The 17,379-nt window shown below is 29.2% G+C and overlaps 1 protein-coding gene across 1 annotated transcript in view; it reads right to left on the bottom strand.

Annotated features, from left to right (window-relative positions):
- LOC108566916 overlaps positions 1–16,194 on the bottom strand; it is a 42,469-nt gene extending 26,275 nt beyond the window's left edge. The window contains exon 1 of the mRNA XM_017927051.1: positions 16,079–16,194. Within this exon, the coding sequence (XP_017782540.1) occupies positions 16,079–16,194 (116 nt within the window). The remainder of the gene's footprint in view (positions 1–16,078) is intronic.
- Positions 16,195–17,379: the final 1,185 nt, after the last annotated feature.

Here is a 17,379-nt window from a genome sequence, read left to right as displayed (position 1 = left end):
AAATGCCTGCAAACGACAGCGATTTTTCATTTAGCAAACGTTCAAATGCAGTGGATTTTAGCGCTCGCATTTGCAAATTAACGAATATAAATAATTAATTAGTGGAGCAATGCAATATTGGGGGATTTGATATTCAAACATTAAATTAATCTATCAGAATAATTTAATGTAACGATGTTTTCGTGCATAGAAGAGTGAGGAATGGACGTATGGATGGATGCAACAACTCGAAATGGGTTGTTTTCAGTGTCGATGGTGCAACAAGCAATCGCTTTACTGCCGAACAAATTCAATGCATAGAATTTAAAAATTAATTGAAATAATTTTCGGTGATGCATACCGTCCCGCCGCTCATACACGATTTAATTTTCGACCGGATCGCACTTGAAATGGAACACAATTACCTTTCCTGACTGATGAACTCCAAAAAGAGATTGATTATATGACGGTACGCGTTGATAAATGCGTTGATTCTGCAGCGCACTATTTTCATTATATGTTACAATTAAATTTATCGTTCACAGCAGAATATTCGAATCATCGACGTTCATCGCATTTTGTTTGCTCTGTTTTTAATTGAATCATATTTTTGCAAAAAAAAAAATTATTTCCGCTAATATTCTTTTAGAATTTAATTCAGTTTTAATTTAGTTTAAAAAAAATCTATGACATTAAATGTATTTGCTCATTTTTTAAATCTGAATAAACTGGGTGCCTCGAAAATTGAAGTAAAACTACTTTTAACATAAAGTTTGCCCTGAGATAGACCAATGTTTTGACTTGGGGGTGTCGCGGATAAATTCTAAATTTTTATCATTATTTTATGCAATAAATAAGTATTTCCAAAACATAAAATAACTTTTATTTCCATTTTTTGTACTTAGAGACTTTATTTACGCGATTATCATTCATTATCCACGTGGAACCGAAAACCTAGGGACATCTGTATTAAGGACGCTGCAAACCAAACAGTTTTGGAACTCCTGGTCTAACCTGATTACATAATCCAAAATTAATAATTAAATTGGAAATTATTACAAATAGAATAAAGATTATTAAAAATAAATAAATTATTATTATTATATATTTCATACAAAAAGCAATTTTGACAACTTATGAAAGAACTTAAATTAAATCGTTTAGTCCCAAATCCTACTTATATGAGTTTAACCAAATATTTGAAGCAAAATTCTTAATAAACATATAACTACCAAATTCAAATTATAAAGAAGAATCTTTATGATATTCATATATTCCTTTGATGCAATAGAAGACAATACATACATTTGTATACATCAATAGATGGCAGCTTCAATCAGTGCACATTAACTGTAGTACAAAAAAAAAATCAAAAGGATTTTTGTCATAAAAGAGCTATAAAGTCAGTACACAAAAATACTTTTTTTAATATATAAATTATATTTTATTCCCTTTGTACAGTTAAGTATTTTTGTGCTGTTTATTTTTCTGCGGTTTTAAAGTCCTCGAATAGTGTGGTTTATAACAGTATATTCTGCACTGTTTGAAACCTATTATTTAAATATAAATTGTAACCATATGATACAAAAGTCTGTAATTAGAAATATGTAAATTTTTATAGTGTGTAATTTTATTTATGTATGAAGTTTTTATTTATAAAATAATTATACGTATTTTTTTAATTTAATGGCATGTGGAAAACAAATTAACTGGTAATTTTAAAATTATTTCTTGTCAATAAGAAACATAAAGATATTAGTGATAAATGTTTTACCAATTGGTAAAAGTATTTTTCACTAAAACATATTTATATCTGCAATAAATATTCTTAGTAATTTATTATTACTGAATTAATAAGTAAATTGAATAAATTTAATTATATTTCAATGAATTATTAATAAATTATCCCACTTTTATCAATTTATTTCATGATTTATTACCATAAAATTATAATAATTGATTCGATAACTATACAGAGTATTATTACATTGGTTTCTATTCCATTCCAGGATTTAATATAATATATAGTTCCATATCCAAATAATAAGTAGCAATTGAGAAAAAGTTGATGTATATATTAGGGATATGTTAAGGGATTACATTTTGTTGATTGTTGATAATTCATAATATTTTCTATAAATTATACAAATAAAAATAATATTTTCATTGCAAACTTTATATGAATAAAACTTTAATTATTAGTAGAATAAAGTATTTGTTTACATGAATAGAAAATATTGATTATTTAAATATTTTTTATAGAAAAGTTGTTGTAATAATTTTCTGAGTTAATTGAAAAAAAAAATCGAAACAAACTAAATTTTAATTGATCTAAATAAAAATAAATTCTAAAATATAATAGACAATATATTATTAAACACAAAATTTTTATTTACGTGCAATATATTTTTGGTATGTATTTATTTCTACGAACAAACCTGAATTCTGATGAAAACGATTATCCGGACTATGCAAGGTATTTCTGTTTTAATTAATAAATATAATCAAGTTAGAAAGTTTGCAGATTTCAATCAACTAATTGTTTAAACATAAATGCTCCTCTTTATGTGCGATTTATTTTTGATATGTATTTATTTCCTCGAACAGACCCGGACTATTCGAGGTATTTCTATATTTTTAATGGATAATTATAATAATTTGATGTAGATTATGTATTAAAAGACGAGTTGAAATGTCAAAATAGAACGTTAGCAGGTTTCAATCAACGAATTGTTCTTGAAAGTAAGACGTCCCACTTTTGCAGGTGGATGCTCCAGTTAAGTTCGCGATATTATTATTACGTTCAGTAGAAAGTTTTAATTAAAATGGACACGGATAAAAGCATTGTATGTGCGTACGCTTTGCACCGAAAGCGTTACATAATGGGCCTCGATGATTCGAGGGCGTAATTAGTTTTTCAGGCATTAACGAAGTGAGTTATTCCATTTGTGTGCAACACTTAGGCATTTATATGTCTGCTTACATATATACGTATATCAACGTATATACGTGGTAGTGTGTCAGCAAGAGATAGAAAGAGTGAGAAAGGGTGAGAGAAACAAGTTGTTCGGAAGTCTGGCCTGAAAACGCCAACACTCTACTACGTATAATAACTTGACGCGCTCCCCTGAATTATATTTTCATCAAACTTGGGATTTACTTTACACACTCACGAAATATGATTATCGAAGTAAAAAATAACTTTTCCCGGTTACCCTTTTTATTTTATATTTATACATTACAGACTTCTTTTTTCCTTAGAGTTCACAGGATGGCAGCAGAATATATGTATGTATTTTTTATGCCCGGAAAGGAGGAGAAAACTGCTCCGAAAATAAAGGGAAATATTGTAGCGCGTATATATCCATCCACGCAATTCGAAGAAAGGGCACGACCCATAAAAAACTCCTTTATGGACAGCGCCAAAACCAATTCAAACACACATCTATACACTATATATATGTGTATATGTATGTCATATATGTGTGTATATGTATGTTACATACACATGCAAGCAAAGAAGAATCTAGATTTTTCTTTTATTGAAGCCACTAAATTATTTATGTGACCGATCTATAATTGAATCAAGGACGATTTATGATCGTCTCCGGCTGTTTTCGCTCAAATATTAATTAAAAAAAAGATACAGCTCTTCGCGACGGTAATTTCCAGAGGAGAAACACATTAACATGATTAAAGCATAAGTAAAAGATATATATTAAATGTAATTTGTTAGAGTACGTCGAAATGGACAGCGATGCTGACTGTCTGCTCGAACGGATCGCGGAAAAAGGAAAATTTCATTCGAATAACATATTTCCATCAGTGGTGAGTATATGTGTGGTAGAGAAATGTACGTATCTAAAAATATTAGTGTCAAGATGCGGAATAAAGGCTGCATTTTATTTGTATCTATGTATTCGTTTGTGTATACATTTCGAACGATCGAAGCGAAACGGAAAGTTTGGAACTGTTGCTAAGCGGTGTTTTCCATTTGAGAGATTCGTTTTTAAACGTCTTTTCAAATTACTCAACTCACATGTAAATTATATGAAATATACAGAAACTTCCAGATGTTTTATAGTGGAAACGTTGCATAAATTTAATACCAATAAAGACATTTATAATAAATTTGAAAAATATGCAAATAAAAACTTTATTTTAAATATCTATATTAAAATCATAATGCAGAAACATTTAAAAAAATCAATAAGTTTAATTTATGTGAAAATTACATAATTTTGCTGATATAATTCTTGCAATATATAGATTATTTAATTGAACTTTACTTATTTAAAAACAAAATACATTTTAAATAAATTTTGAAATGTCTATTTTATTCGTTTGGAATCTCTATTTTTGTTCTATATTAATAAATTACTAGTTTATAAACTATATAAAAAATATTGAATAGTTTAATAAAAAAAATAAATTGCAGAATAAAAAAACTATTTTGTTCTGATTATAAAAATACGTTTTATTTGTTTAAACTTATGTTTAACTGTTTCAGTATTTCGTTCAAATTCCAAAAAGTTACATATACTAGCGGAAAACAAAATGTAATTAATTGTTTGCAAAGGTGAACAACCGGAATTAATCACTGACCAAAATCAAATCCCAATTTAAGTTATCACCTAATCTTCGTCCCTCAATCGATTATGTAAAACCATTAATGGTCACCCTCCGCAAAGTAGCTGAATACAGGCATACGACGCATAGTGCAACTTCCATTAGTATGGATTCACTATAGCCCGGATTGAATATTTGAAAACAAACTAAATTTTATGGTTTATTAATTGAAAATTATTGTATAGTTTAAAAACAATTAGATTATTTAATTATTATAAATAAAAAAAATAATTTCAATATTTCAAAGAAAAATATTTCATGTTTTATGTAGTTCGATTTAAATAATTTGAAAATATTGATTAAAAGTTTCTAAATAAATATATTTAAATTATAAAAATAACTGTATTTATTTGGTTTATAAATGTATATCATACCAAAATGTACATTGGAGAATGTGTATAAAAAAATATATTAAATCCGGACTGTGCAAGAATTCCATAGACAGAGTATTTAATTTTAAAAATATTTGATTTAATTCGACCTAATACGGTTTTAATTAAAATGGATTACCTTCAATAAAAATCAACGATTCGCGCGATTCGGCATCCCCTTTCGAACCCATTCCAATCAAATTTGATTTTATTATACGCAGTGAATAAAAAAAAGTATAACATGCGCTCACAAAAGAGAAACGAGCTAAAAAAAGCGCTATAGATGAAGTACCGAAATTGGATATTGTTAATCAAACATAATTGCAGCAATTATTCCCCCGGAATATTGCGTCCTTGCTATATATATATATTTTTTTCAATATTATTTTTCTTTCTGTCTCTTTTTGACCGGAAATATTTTTTCTCCTCGTTCGGATAAAGTGTGTGCTTTAATATCATCGATTTTTCCGCGGCGCCGCGTTTCATATAGATGAAACGGGTTAATCAAAAATTCGTTACGAGCTTCAAAGTGGCTGAAGCAAAGGCAAAAAAATAGGCTATATTAAAAAGTAATCCCATTAAAGAGCGTCAAAAGTTGATTTTCCAACTTTCATCTTTGCTGCAAATTGGATGCCCGCACATATATACACAGTGCAGACGCTGCGCCTTCTTCAAAGACCCGTGTTTCATCTGTATGATCATACTTTTGTTTTGTCAGCTTCAATCAATATTACTAATTTAATAATAAAAAGTGACTTTATGAAACGAACACGTGGCAGTTTTAATAAGAATTGGGATTATCTGTCCAACTCTAGAAATGGATTTATTTTTGTAGAAGAATTAAAAGGTTTTCTTGGTTATAAAGGTATTATTTTTACTCTTTTTGTTAAATGAATTATATACTCAAAGCTTAACCAAAAGAACATGTGGCTTCTTCAACATAAATCGGGATTATCTATCCAACTCAAGATATAATTAATCAGTTCTAGATTAATTTAGAGATTTTTTTGAATGAAATTGTATTTATCTATTATTTTTATAAATTGAAAGTCTACATTTATAAACTCGACCAAATTAATACGTGGCACTTTTAATTTGAATCGGGATTATCTGTCCAACTAAGGATACGTTGAACACAATATGAATTTGGATTATCCATTTAGCTCAAGAAATAATTAATCCATTATAGATAAATTTAAAGATTTTCTTGATTTATTTTCTTTTAGCAATATTTTTTTATTAATTGAATTATAGACTCTAAACTCCACAAAATGAACATATCATACTTTTAATAAATCGGGATTATATGTCCAACTCAAGATATAAATATTACATTCTAGAACCATTAAAAGTATAAGAAAAGAAATTGTTTTGCCTGTAAACTAGAAAAAATACGACATATGAAACGAAAATTTATTAGTAATAAAAAAGAAAATTATTTTTTTTACATACTTTATTTCAATAATGTAATATAAGTAGAGTAATTTTGTTAATTTTATATAATATAAAAAAAATATTAATATATGTTTTGATTGAAAAATAGAAAAACGTGTTTAAATTGTTGGATTTTTATAACAACTAAGTTTACTTTAACTTATATTTAAATATTTGTAAATAAAACGTTTATTAAGTAATTTATATCAGGATTTACTTAATGTTATATGAAAATTTGATATGATTCATATCATATCAAAATTGCACATAAATATCTTATATAAGTTATAAGTAAACGCATATAAAGTGTTTTGAACTGTGATTGTTTTCAGCTTGTTTTTCGAAATAAAGTGTACAGCAGCGACGGAGGGAATAAAAGAAGAAATATAAAGTAGAAAGAACACGAGAAACTTCTTTCCGTCTCATATTGCATAGCAGCTCCGCATTTTACAACCGTTTTTCGCAGGCGCCCCCTTTTTCCATTATTAGGTTACATTCATTACCGGCGTGCCGAGATTAATTTCGACCGTATGAAAGTTGAATGGAGAGGTAGTGCAAGAGGGAAAGCGAGTAGGACGAAGCGAACGAACGAAGGAAAAAAAGAAAGAGAGAGAGAATCAAAAAGAATAAAAGTTTGTGGGAAGTTGTGGTGCAAGGGGCCCGGGCTCAAAATGTAGAAGTTTGAAATAAAAGAATAAATGAAATTACGAATTGTGTTTGGATTCTTTCCCTTGTCTATTATAAACCAGTAGCAGCAAATATATCAGTTGCTTTTCGTCGTGTCCTTCTTACTTTTTTTCTTCTTTGTTTTTCCACTCACTATCCTCTTTATCTTGTTCATTTTCTTCTTCTTTTTTTTCGAAGAGCAACGTGAAAAGTTTTGTAGGGTTTGTGGAAAGGCAGAACTTTTCTAAAATAATTTGATTAATCGATGCAATTGCTGAGTGAAAATAAATGAAAATCCGTTGGTAGAGGGCGATGCAATTTTACAGAGTACAAAGTGGAAGTGATGACGTGGCGCGAATGGGAAATATTTTGATCGTTTGCGCGGGAACGTCAAATGGAATTAAAATTGTGCACCGAGCTTAATTGCAGCGCCTTCTGTAATTGTAGAAATTCTATTAAGTACTGAAATTCTGGGAATGCTCGTCCCGACAACTGAATTCCGCATCTGATTAAGCAGCAACGTCCTGAAGCGATGTTGCCGTTGGACGAGCACAAGTAATATACAAAAATGATGCTCTCAGAACGTAAAAGATGTAAAAGTAATTACATTACAAATAATGTTCCTTTCTGCTCGACTATATATTTTCATTTATATTACGTAATTTTATGCATTTTGGCACTAATTGTGTGCACTTAATTAAATTAGTTAAAAAAACTATACATTGTAACACATGCATTGTATGAAACAAACATTTATATTGTAAATTAATTAAATAAACCAATCAATTTGTTAAAGTAATCTTAAATTCATTTATTACGTGCCATATTCAATTAACAAAAAAAGTTATTCTTATAAAACCTCTCAGTTTACCTGAAACATTATTAAATACATAACCCATTTCAATAAACTAAATAAAAACTAAAATAATATATTTATATATAAAATTAAGTATATTCGTATAAGTAGAGAAAAATTAATCATAATATTAAAAAATCAGTACCGATTCGGATTCACTATAGTTCGATTAGACAATTTCAAAACAAATTAAATTTTGTATCGGGTTTTCCGGAAAGTTTGTACCGATTTTCACTAAGTAGCATTGACAATGCCTAAACATATCAGAATTGTGAAAATCAATGAACTTGTATTCTAAAAAGTGAGATTTTAACTGTCTTTAGAAAAATGTTTGGTTTGAAGATGGAAGAAAACAAAGTGCATTTTAGACTTTTATACTTTTCTATTACTGTAAAGCCATAAATGCCAATGAAGCAATAACTAAGATATATTCTGCTTATGGAAAAGTTGCTTATTGAAGAGTATATTGTATAAAAAAACAAAAGACATTTTTTCTTTTTGTGCTGTTTATTTTTATGCCGATTTAAAGTCCTTGTTTCAAACAGTGTCGTATGTTGCATCTATTATAATGATAAATTATGAATTGAAATAAGATAATACATAAATCACAAAGTAAAAAGTTTAAAATTATTATATTAACTCAATAATTTGTTTAATACATTTCAATGTATGTTTATCGATTGGTAAATTAATCAATGAAAAATTAACGTTTATTAAAAATATTTATCTTCTTACAAATAATAAATTATAGTATTTAAGCTATTTGAATTTTAGTGAAATATTAGGTATTAGGTATTTATTTGCTTATTTCTCGATGTACACAATTTTAGAAGTAATCTTAATCAGTTTTAAATATACATTTTCTTTAGAAAATATCTTTTATTAATATCTTGGCACCAAAGGATTATGTTTTGTTTTGTTTTAGAAGCGATTTAAAATGACATAGTTCATACACTCTCTATCAAAAAACATTTTATTTATTACTGAACTAGACTAGAGAAGGGAATAGACTAGAGAAGTGACTAGAGAAATATTTAAAAGTTTCTTTATTTGTGAGCTGCGTCTGCGACTGCTATTGTTAGAGGGTAAACGTTCAATCATGTCGCAAAAGTTGGGTCTTGCCTCGACGAAAACATCGATCACTTAAAGTCTGTATCTATTGTCACGGTGCTTCATCAGAAAAGAATCAAGGAAAACCGGGCGAAACGACGAATAGAAGAAGAGGGCCACCGGATGAAGAGAAAAAGGACCATACATTAATGAAACGGAGGAGGCGAGAGACGCATCGAATCCTTACGGCGCGATAATTTAATTAAATCCTTAATGCCGTCAAGTGGAACGAAAGAGATGGAGAGTAGAAGGAGAAGCGGAGAAAGCCAACTTTCCATTCAAAACATAATATTTATAGCCGATAAAAGATTAATTAAATCCTTGCATTTCGCAATACCCCAATTTCATTCCGTCAGTCAGGACGAAGGATGTTGGATGGAGTTTGTAGCATGGAGGTTTGGCCTTTCCTACTCTGGGCCCTCCCTGTGTTATGATGGGAGTATAACAGATTGGAAAATAACTGTACGCTCCGCAGCGGTTTACAATAATTTTTAATTAAATGTCGAACATGTTTTCCTTGCTGCATTCGGTGAATAACAAAATACAGAATGTGGAATAGAAAAAACACTAGTTACAGCGTTTTAAAGCGCTACGCCGTAGACTAAAAAGAAAATCAATTACTGCAACTCCAGCATTCTGCACTTCCTCTTGTTGCTTTTTGTTTAATAGAGCAGCCTGCATTTTTATAATTGAATATTTGCTTTGAAGCTTTTCTTTTTAATTCATTATTTTTCATTTCAATTATATTTTATAATAGCTATAGTTGAGAGCGATGAAAGAGCATTATTTTATATTATGTATTTTATTTTCTTTCTTTAACACAAATATACATTTTAAGCTTTTTCTTTTGTGTTACACAGTGTTTTTTATTTTTTTTTGTAAACGAATCAAATTATTAATACGGAGTATTTAATGATGTACTTAGTTTGTAATATTAGGGAATTGTACTATTGTACTTGTTAATACACCAAATACAATGGTGATATTGCAAGAACAACAGTGAAATGTCCAGTCAAATTATGTACCATGTCCATTGATTCCATGTTATGGCTTTGCAAAGTAGTCAACATGAAGCTCACGGGGACGTAAATTGAAGATGTGTAGAGAACACATAACATATTCATATGGCACGTAATACAATATACTACAGGATTATGGCACTTTGAACTAGCTTAAAACTAACAAATTTTATTCTCAATAAAAAAATCGCAAATACGATTTACATTCATATATTTATTGAAATAAAAATTTTAATGAATACAATTAAATATAAGTTTCCTTTTATTACAAATTCAACAAAAAGATTATGTGCCAGTTAATTTTTAATATAATCACATTTAACATTGAACTAAAATTTGTAAAATAATATGTGCCGGTTGTGAAAGTGGTACAAGTCATCTATTTTTGTTTCCAGATATTGAAATTATATGAAATTTACAAAAATATTTACTCTTGTAAAAAAAAACATTTTTTGAATGCATACAAAATGGTTTGTAATATTATTGTAATAATAAATTTTATTAAAAGTATTCATTTACATTCATATTTATAATGTCTGGTTTTCTTCATATTTACTGATTTAAAATATGTATGGTAAATTGGAGGGTTGTAGATCAGTAAATCCATACATATCTTTATATTTTTCTTCTTAACCGTTAACCGTACTTTCCAATTGTGGGGGAAAGATGTAAAACATAGAATTCGGTATCATCATCTAAAGGGGTTTTGTACAACATATAATATGAAGCGTTTTGTAAAAACTTCATCTATTGAATTTTCAATCAATAGACAGATACATACTCAGTATTTTTGTTGTTACTTCTTTCAGTTGACTTGTTGAAAAAAAATCTTTCTGCTTTCTGCAAAATGGATTCTTTTGATTGGTTCATAATAATACTAATACAGTATCATAATAGATCGGTAAATATTAATGGATAGATACCACAAATTCTCGAGAGTGCACATATAAGAAAATTATTAAAATATATTTAAAGAATAATTATTTGAAAATATTACCAATATATATTATATAATATTATTGATTGCTTTAACATATTATATGTGTAAAGAAAAGAATAATAATAATTAATCAATATTCAATGATGAATTTTCTTTTTTTATTCTGGCAATAGACGTTTCATTGAAACCTCCTATGGGATCAATAAATGAAATGAGTATCCAGAAATCGGCATTTTGCCTTGAAGCGTGATTAGCATGTGTTCGAACGTAACGCGGTCCTCCGCAAGCTCCCTAATTGAAACACATCGAACGCTAATTAATTAACGATATCAATTAAACTGTAATTGCACCAGTCGTTTCCTCAAACATCGTGCACTTTAAATATAATGCCCATGCCTTTAAATCTCCAAACAATACCAGCATTTAAAAACAGACCATCGCAGTTATCGTCGAGCTCCATTTCCTCTTTCATAAATTGAACTTTAAAATGAACCCCCGGCACATTTTTTTACACCTGTCCGAATATAAATGATTATATTGTTTTCCGGAGGTAGCAAAAAAAAACGTAACGTCGATAACGATCGCATATTTACAGTGGACTATAATATTGTAAAATGTTGGAGTGGATATTTATGTCATCGTTCCGTTTAAACGAAGATTAATGGCGGTCCGATGGCATTGAAATATGGAATCTGCGAGAGCAGTGCGCGGAAAAAAAATGCAACGAAAAAAAAAGTGAAACGTACGTCGGAACGAAAAAAATAAATATGAGAAAAAGAAATAAATTCGTTTCGTACTTGGTGATCGTTTCATTTCTTTCCGTTACACAATACTTCTCCGCCTCCTGCCATTTCTTAAATGGCTCCGGGGCGCATTGAAGGAAGGGCAGACCGGAAAAAGAATGAAAATGGAATCAAACAAGTGATTAATCTGATATGCTAAATCTTCCTGGGGATAAATCAAAAGTCGGGGTCCATTCATCTTCATATACGACAATTAGTGTCTCGAGATTTTTCCACTTATTTTTCACTTTTGTAACAAATGATGCCCAGATACTATTTATCTTACAGATTTATTAATGCTGCTGTTACACTTCTTTTGGAGGAGGACTTGTATTTATTTGATGGTGCGTGCGTTCCGCCTTTTTGGTTTTCATTTCTTTCTGTACCCCTGTTATCCAATTCAACGCCAATGTGCATCAATGGATAATTAGATCCTTTGATGATAGATAATAGCACTATATGTGCGGTTATCTAACTCTGCTTGACATTTATTCGTATAAAGGAGGGACCGAATTGATTCCGTTGATGCGGTGTATGGCGAAAGTATTGCTTGGTGTGATTAGCAGCATCAAAGTTAGTGCACACCGCATTTCAGTCATCGATCCTATTAAAATGAATGCAGTCTCTCCTATCATTAGATACATTGTATAATACAATGCTATACACGTAAACAATTAGTTATCATTACAGACATTGCAATCTAACACAAATTGGACATTATTTAATTGACTTTGAATTTCGACCCTTTGTGTACAATTTTTTAAAAATAACATTATGACTTGACTATTATCATTTAAGAATGTTCCTAAAATTTAAATACTGTGATTTTTCTGGTATTAACTGCTTGAAATATTTTCTGTTTTCCGAGAAAAATATGTAACATAACATTGAACTTCCTTATGAAATATGAAACAAACACTGTCATTACAACTTTTGGTTTTGGAGAGAATCTCATAACAATTCTATAGCATTTTCTTTCCATTTGATGTATTATTTTGAACAAAGAAATGTACTTCAATAATATCTACTCAAAATAAAAGTTCTTAGAGAAATAATTAACACAGACGAAAAGTGTTCTTAATAGGATGAACATGAAACATAATTTTATACAACTAACAAATATGAGACATTATGATGACAGTTTTTTTTAAATAAACGGATATTGTTACTGAGTTCCAAAAGCGAGTTCTGCGTAATATAGAAGCTGTTTTGATGCTTTGGTCAAAACAGCTAGTCATCACTCAGTTTCGGATAAATAAAAGAATGTTAAATTCGTAAAAGTACTGTTTCGAAACATTTTTAGGAAGTACCAGAATATGTTAAATGATATTTTATAAAAGGGGTTGTATAAACTCCAAAATATAACTGGTGACTTCCATTGTGATAAAGATTAAATATTTTTCAGACGGTAGAAAGTACATTAAACTTAAATATTTAAAAAAATTCACAGTCTATAGAAATTATTTGAAAAATATTCATATTAAATAATTAAACTTTATTTTAAACTTATCTTATTACAATCATTATTCGTATTGGTATAATGTATTGTTCATGTATGATAAATTTCTTGAATAATAAATTCAATATTATATTTACTTACTTCATTAGGATAGTAATATTAAATATTGTAATAAATTTATTTCATTTTATTTAATCAAAAACATGGCACTACATTATTGTGCATGATAATGTGCCGGATAACGTCAAATCCATAAGTTGAGCATTTCTCAAGGTTTAATCCACCTTGAGGGAAAAAGCCTTGATAAATGTTGTATGCATGTACAGTGATTTGAAAGCTAACGTGGCAGAAAAGCGCATTCCTATAGGAATAAATAAATCTATGTCACTTTTTAAACTTTTTCTTAAAACGCTACGATTTTATCAATTTAAATCAAATAAAATCTCAACAATACTAGAGATATTTCAAACACCTTAAAATATATTTTTTTACAAATACTTTTGTGATTCATAGTTAGTCATAAAAATTAGATTACCTTTACATAAGTTTTATATTTATTAACGTTTTCAATATTTATTAATATAAAAAAACGTCTATATTTTAATGATTTAACTAGTAAAACTTTAATAAATTATACACCTTTTTTTACCTATAAAGTCATGCAATAAAGGCCGTAGGCTAAGGTTAAATTGCGTACATTTGCATAGTTCTTACGACACTTATCGTGATTTATGGCCAGATTTTTGTGCCTTAAAGGTGTTACTGAAATTATTATTACGGTAATCCTTCGGTAACAACGGGGCTTTACGTCAAACAGCCGACGCTTGTTATTTTATATGCTTTCCAGTGATAAAATGAATTCATCCCGGTTTTTAGGATTGTACAGACCTTGTTTTCGTTTTAACATTTCACACATTCTAAAGATACAGCGCTTTATTTATTGAAATTTATTACATTATATAATAATAACAAAAAGTGTTACTGTCTCGTAATATTAATATAAAATATTTTAGTTCTATGCATAATCGAAATAAAAAAGAAGATTTTCAGTATTTTCCTCATAAACCAAAAAATGCAAGAATAAGCAATATGGAAAATATTCCCCAAAACGCTCAAATCTAGCATGCAGAAAGTGGAAGTCTGTGAATATACATATATGTATATATGAAATATGTTATATTCACATGACGAACGCCTCTAGGATTAAACCTCGTGCACCATGCTCGTTCTTTTTTTCATTCCCTCTTTGTCTATCTCTTTCTCTCTCGATTCCATTGTTCCAGCATTAAAATTGCGAAACAAAAAAAGGAATCCCAGAGAATAAAACGCGGAGGGTGGAAGGCGAAGGTATTATTTTAAATGGACGAACACGTCGGGGGTCGGGTGGGTGCCGATTGTATTTGCATTTTATTTTGCAACTGATGGTACGTAGCTTAAGCGGCTTTGCGAGGCAGGAGAATAGCGCAAAACTCGCGAACGCAAAATTGAAATAAATATTTAAAATGAAAAAAAAACAAGTCACTAGATTTGCTCTACCTTTTTTTTTTTCTATTGAACTGAAAAAAAAAACTAGAGTCGACAGCAAAAAAAAGTAGCTAAATAAAATCCAGCATGGATTTTACGTGTAACTAAAAACACCGACGTGCGGTCCAGCTGGGAACAATGTTTATCTATAGATTATCCCAGATTTGAATATTTTGCACTAATGGAACAGCTAGCTAATGTCCATTGCATACTTGATGTTCAAGAGATTACAAAAGTTATGCAACGTTGATCTGCTTTGTGTATATAAATAATAAGTCTTGGTATATAAAAAGAGTGTCCAAAAAAGAATTGACAGTTTAAATTTGTCGCCATTCTTTTCGCGGTAAAAAAGAAGAGATTTTTATATTCTATCATTAGTAAACATTGAGGTTAATTTATGGAAAATACAGAATCAAAATTATAAGAAATCACTTGAAAAATGGTGAAACTGTTCACAGATGATGTACTTTCTTTGGACATCGTAATGATGCTACTCGTAACACCATGGAGAATTGTTAGTAAGTGTTAGTAAAAGTGTAGAAGAATCCTTCAACATCAATTCATCGTCTCAATCAACAATTACGCATTTCTAGAAGCTCTACTTTCTAATAAAACAAAAATATTATCAATTATCAAATGAAAAATGTGTTTTATTGAAAAAAATAAAATTTTAGTTTATTTTGGGACACCCAAAATATTCACACAATAATTATGTACGAAAAAAGTCAAGAGTTTTTTTTATTAGTTTTAAATTAATTACTAATTATATAAATTATATTTATAAATAACATTTCTTTGTTTTACTTCTGTCAGAAGATTGTAAATTGACTTTTTTAAAATATTTATTTTCTCGTATTTATTAAGATTCTGTAATAATAACTGTCTTTTCTGTTTAAATTATTCCTATTCTGCCTTTATATATTTGAATATTATAATAAATGAAATATACAATTGTAATTAATCAAGTAAAGAAATAATCGAGAAGAAAATTCCTTACAATTATTGATAAATCTTTGAAAACTAAAATCCAAATTTAATGAAATTTGATGCATATAATTAATGAATATATTATGAATCAAATCATTTAACATTACATATAATAGTATATGATTGTATATAATAATTAATGCAAGTAATTATATTACAAATTGCAGCAGCGTATTGTATTTTGTAGGTGTAATCTAGGTCATTAATTGTACGGTGGGCAAAGTTCGCCCAGTGTATGATATGTTAATGAAGCAATTAATAAGACAGTTTCCTTGTTAGTAATGGAGCTGGTGTGGTGTAGTATAGTAGTTAGGGTACTAACCTCATCCGAGTGATGAAGACCGGCGCTAAGTCCAGTTGGGCCGCAAGACCTAGATCGGAGGCCTTTATCTCTTGCCAACCTGAATACTTGACAAGAGAACAGGCAGGAGACGGCATATCTGTAACAAGATTACGTGACAATTAGAAAACAGAATAATGTGCAGTGTTGGGCGTGTGCATGAACGAACATGCTGTGGATAAGGAAAGAGCAGGAGCAGCAGGATTTTAATTTAGCAAATGGAAGTGTCACGGAACGCGTAATACGTCGAGATAGTAGACTTTGGTTTAATAAAAGATGTCACGCTGTTTGGGATACATGCATCCAAAAGAAAGGCTTTCATCTGTCTGCATTAGCATGTTTTAATATCGATAATAAAAGAGCGACTGCTTCCAGCTACTGCATTGAAATAGTCCCAAGTCTCTTATAATTAACTGCAGATGTTAATGATAATCTAAAATTGTACTTTTAATTAAATGACATAATAATATCTTCACTTATACGGTCTCTTATTGCTTTGTTTATTTTAAAAGTATTCAATTAGTCCGGTTTCAAATACTGTGGGATATTGACCAATCAGATGTGAGGTATTTCTGTATTATTTTTTTGGCCATCAAAAATAATGGAATTTAATTTAGTTTCTCAATTAGTCCAGTTTCAAATAGTCCGGAATATTGGCGGAACCAATAACCCGGACTGTGCAATATATTGCTGTATATACAGATATTTTTACTTTTTTATTATTAAGTTTTCCAATATTTTGTGAGCGTGTCCTACATACAACTGATTCGTAATGACTGTTGAAGAAGTGAATCAAGGGGAATGAGTCCACTAACTTGGTCTGCCATTTAAAAGGACCTCGTCGTCCTACTACGTGAGAAGCTTCCTTCCAATTAGGAACATTGTCTGACCAATAATCAAAATTGCGTCTATTGACAAAACTATTTTAGTAAAATATGTGAGTATTACTGAAAATTTTATATAGTGGAACTAACTTTATCGATATTAGCTATAATTATATAAATTACCATTTTTTTTTAATTACTGTTTATACTGCTTACAATTTAGCTAATCTATTAAGAAATGTTATTACTCTCATATAAAATAAAATTAATTATAACGTGTATATGTTTCTTTATATAAATCCTTTAAAATACGTAATATGTACTTAAAATATTTTATCTTGCCTTATATAAGACATAAATGACTAGCTTTAGCACTCTAATTGAACTAACATTTACATATTCGTATGAACGTACAATGCTGTATGACTTTTAAAATAATAATATCACGATCTTACTAAA

Source organism: Nicrophorus vespilloides, unplaced genomic scaffold (assembly GCF_001412225.1).
Source record: "Nicrophorus vespilloides isolate i.1.1-1 unplaced genomic scaffold, Nicve_v1.0, whole genome shotgun sequence".
NCBI lineage: Eukaryota > Metazoa > Arthropoda > Insecta > Coleoptera > Silphidae > Nicrophorus > Nicrophorus vespilloides.
The sequence above is the reverse complement of the archived record's forward strand: the minus strand, read 5'-3'. Positions and strand labels throughout refer to the sequence as shown.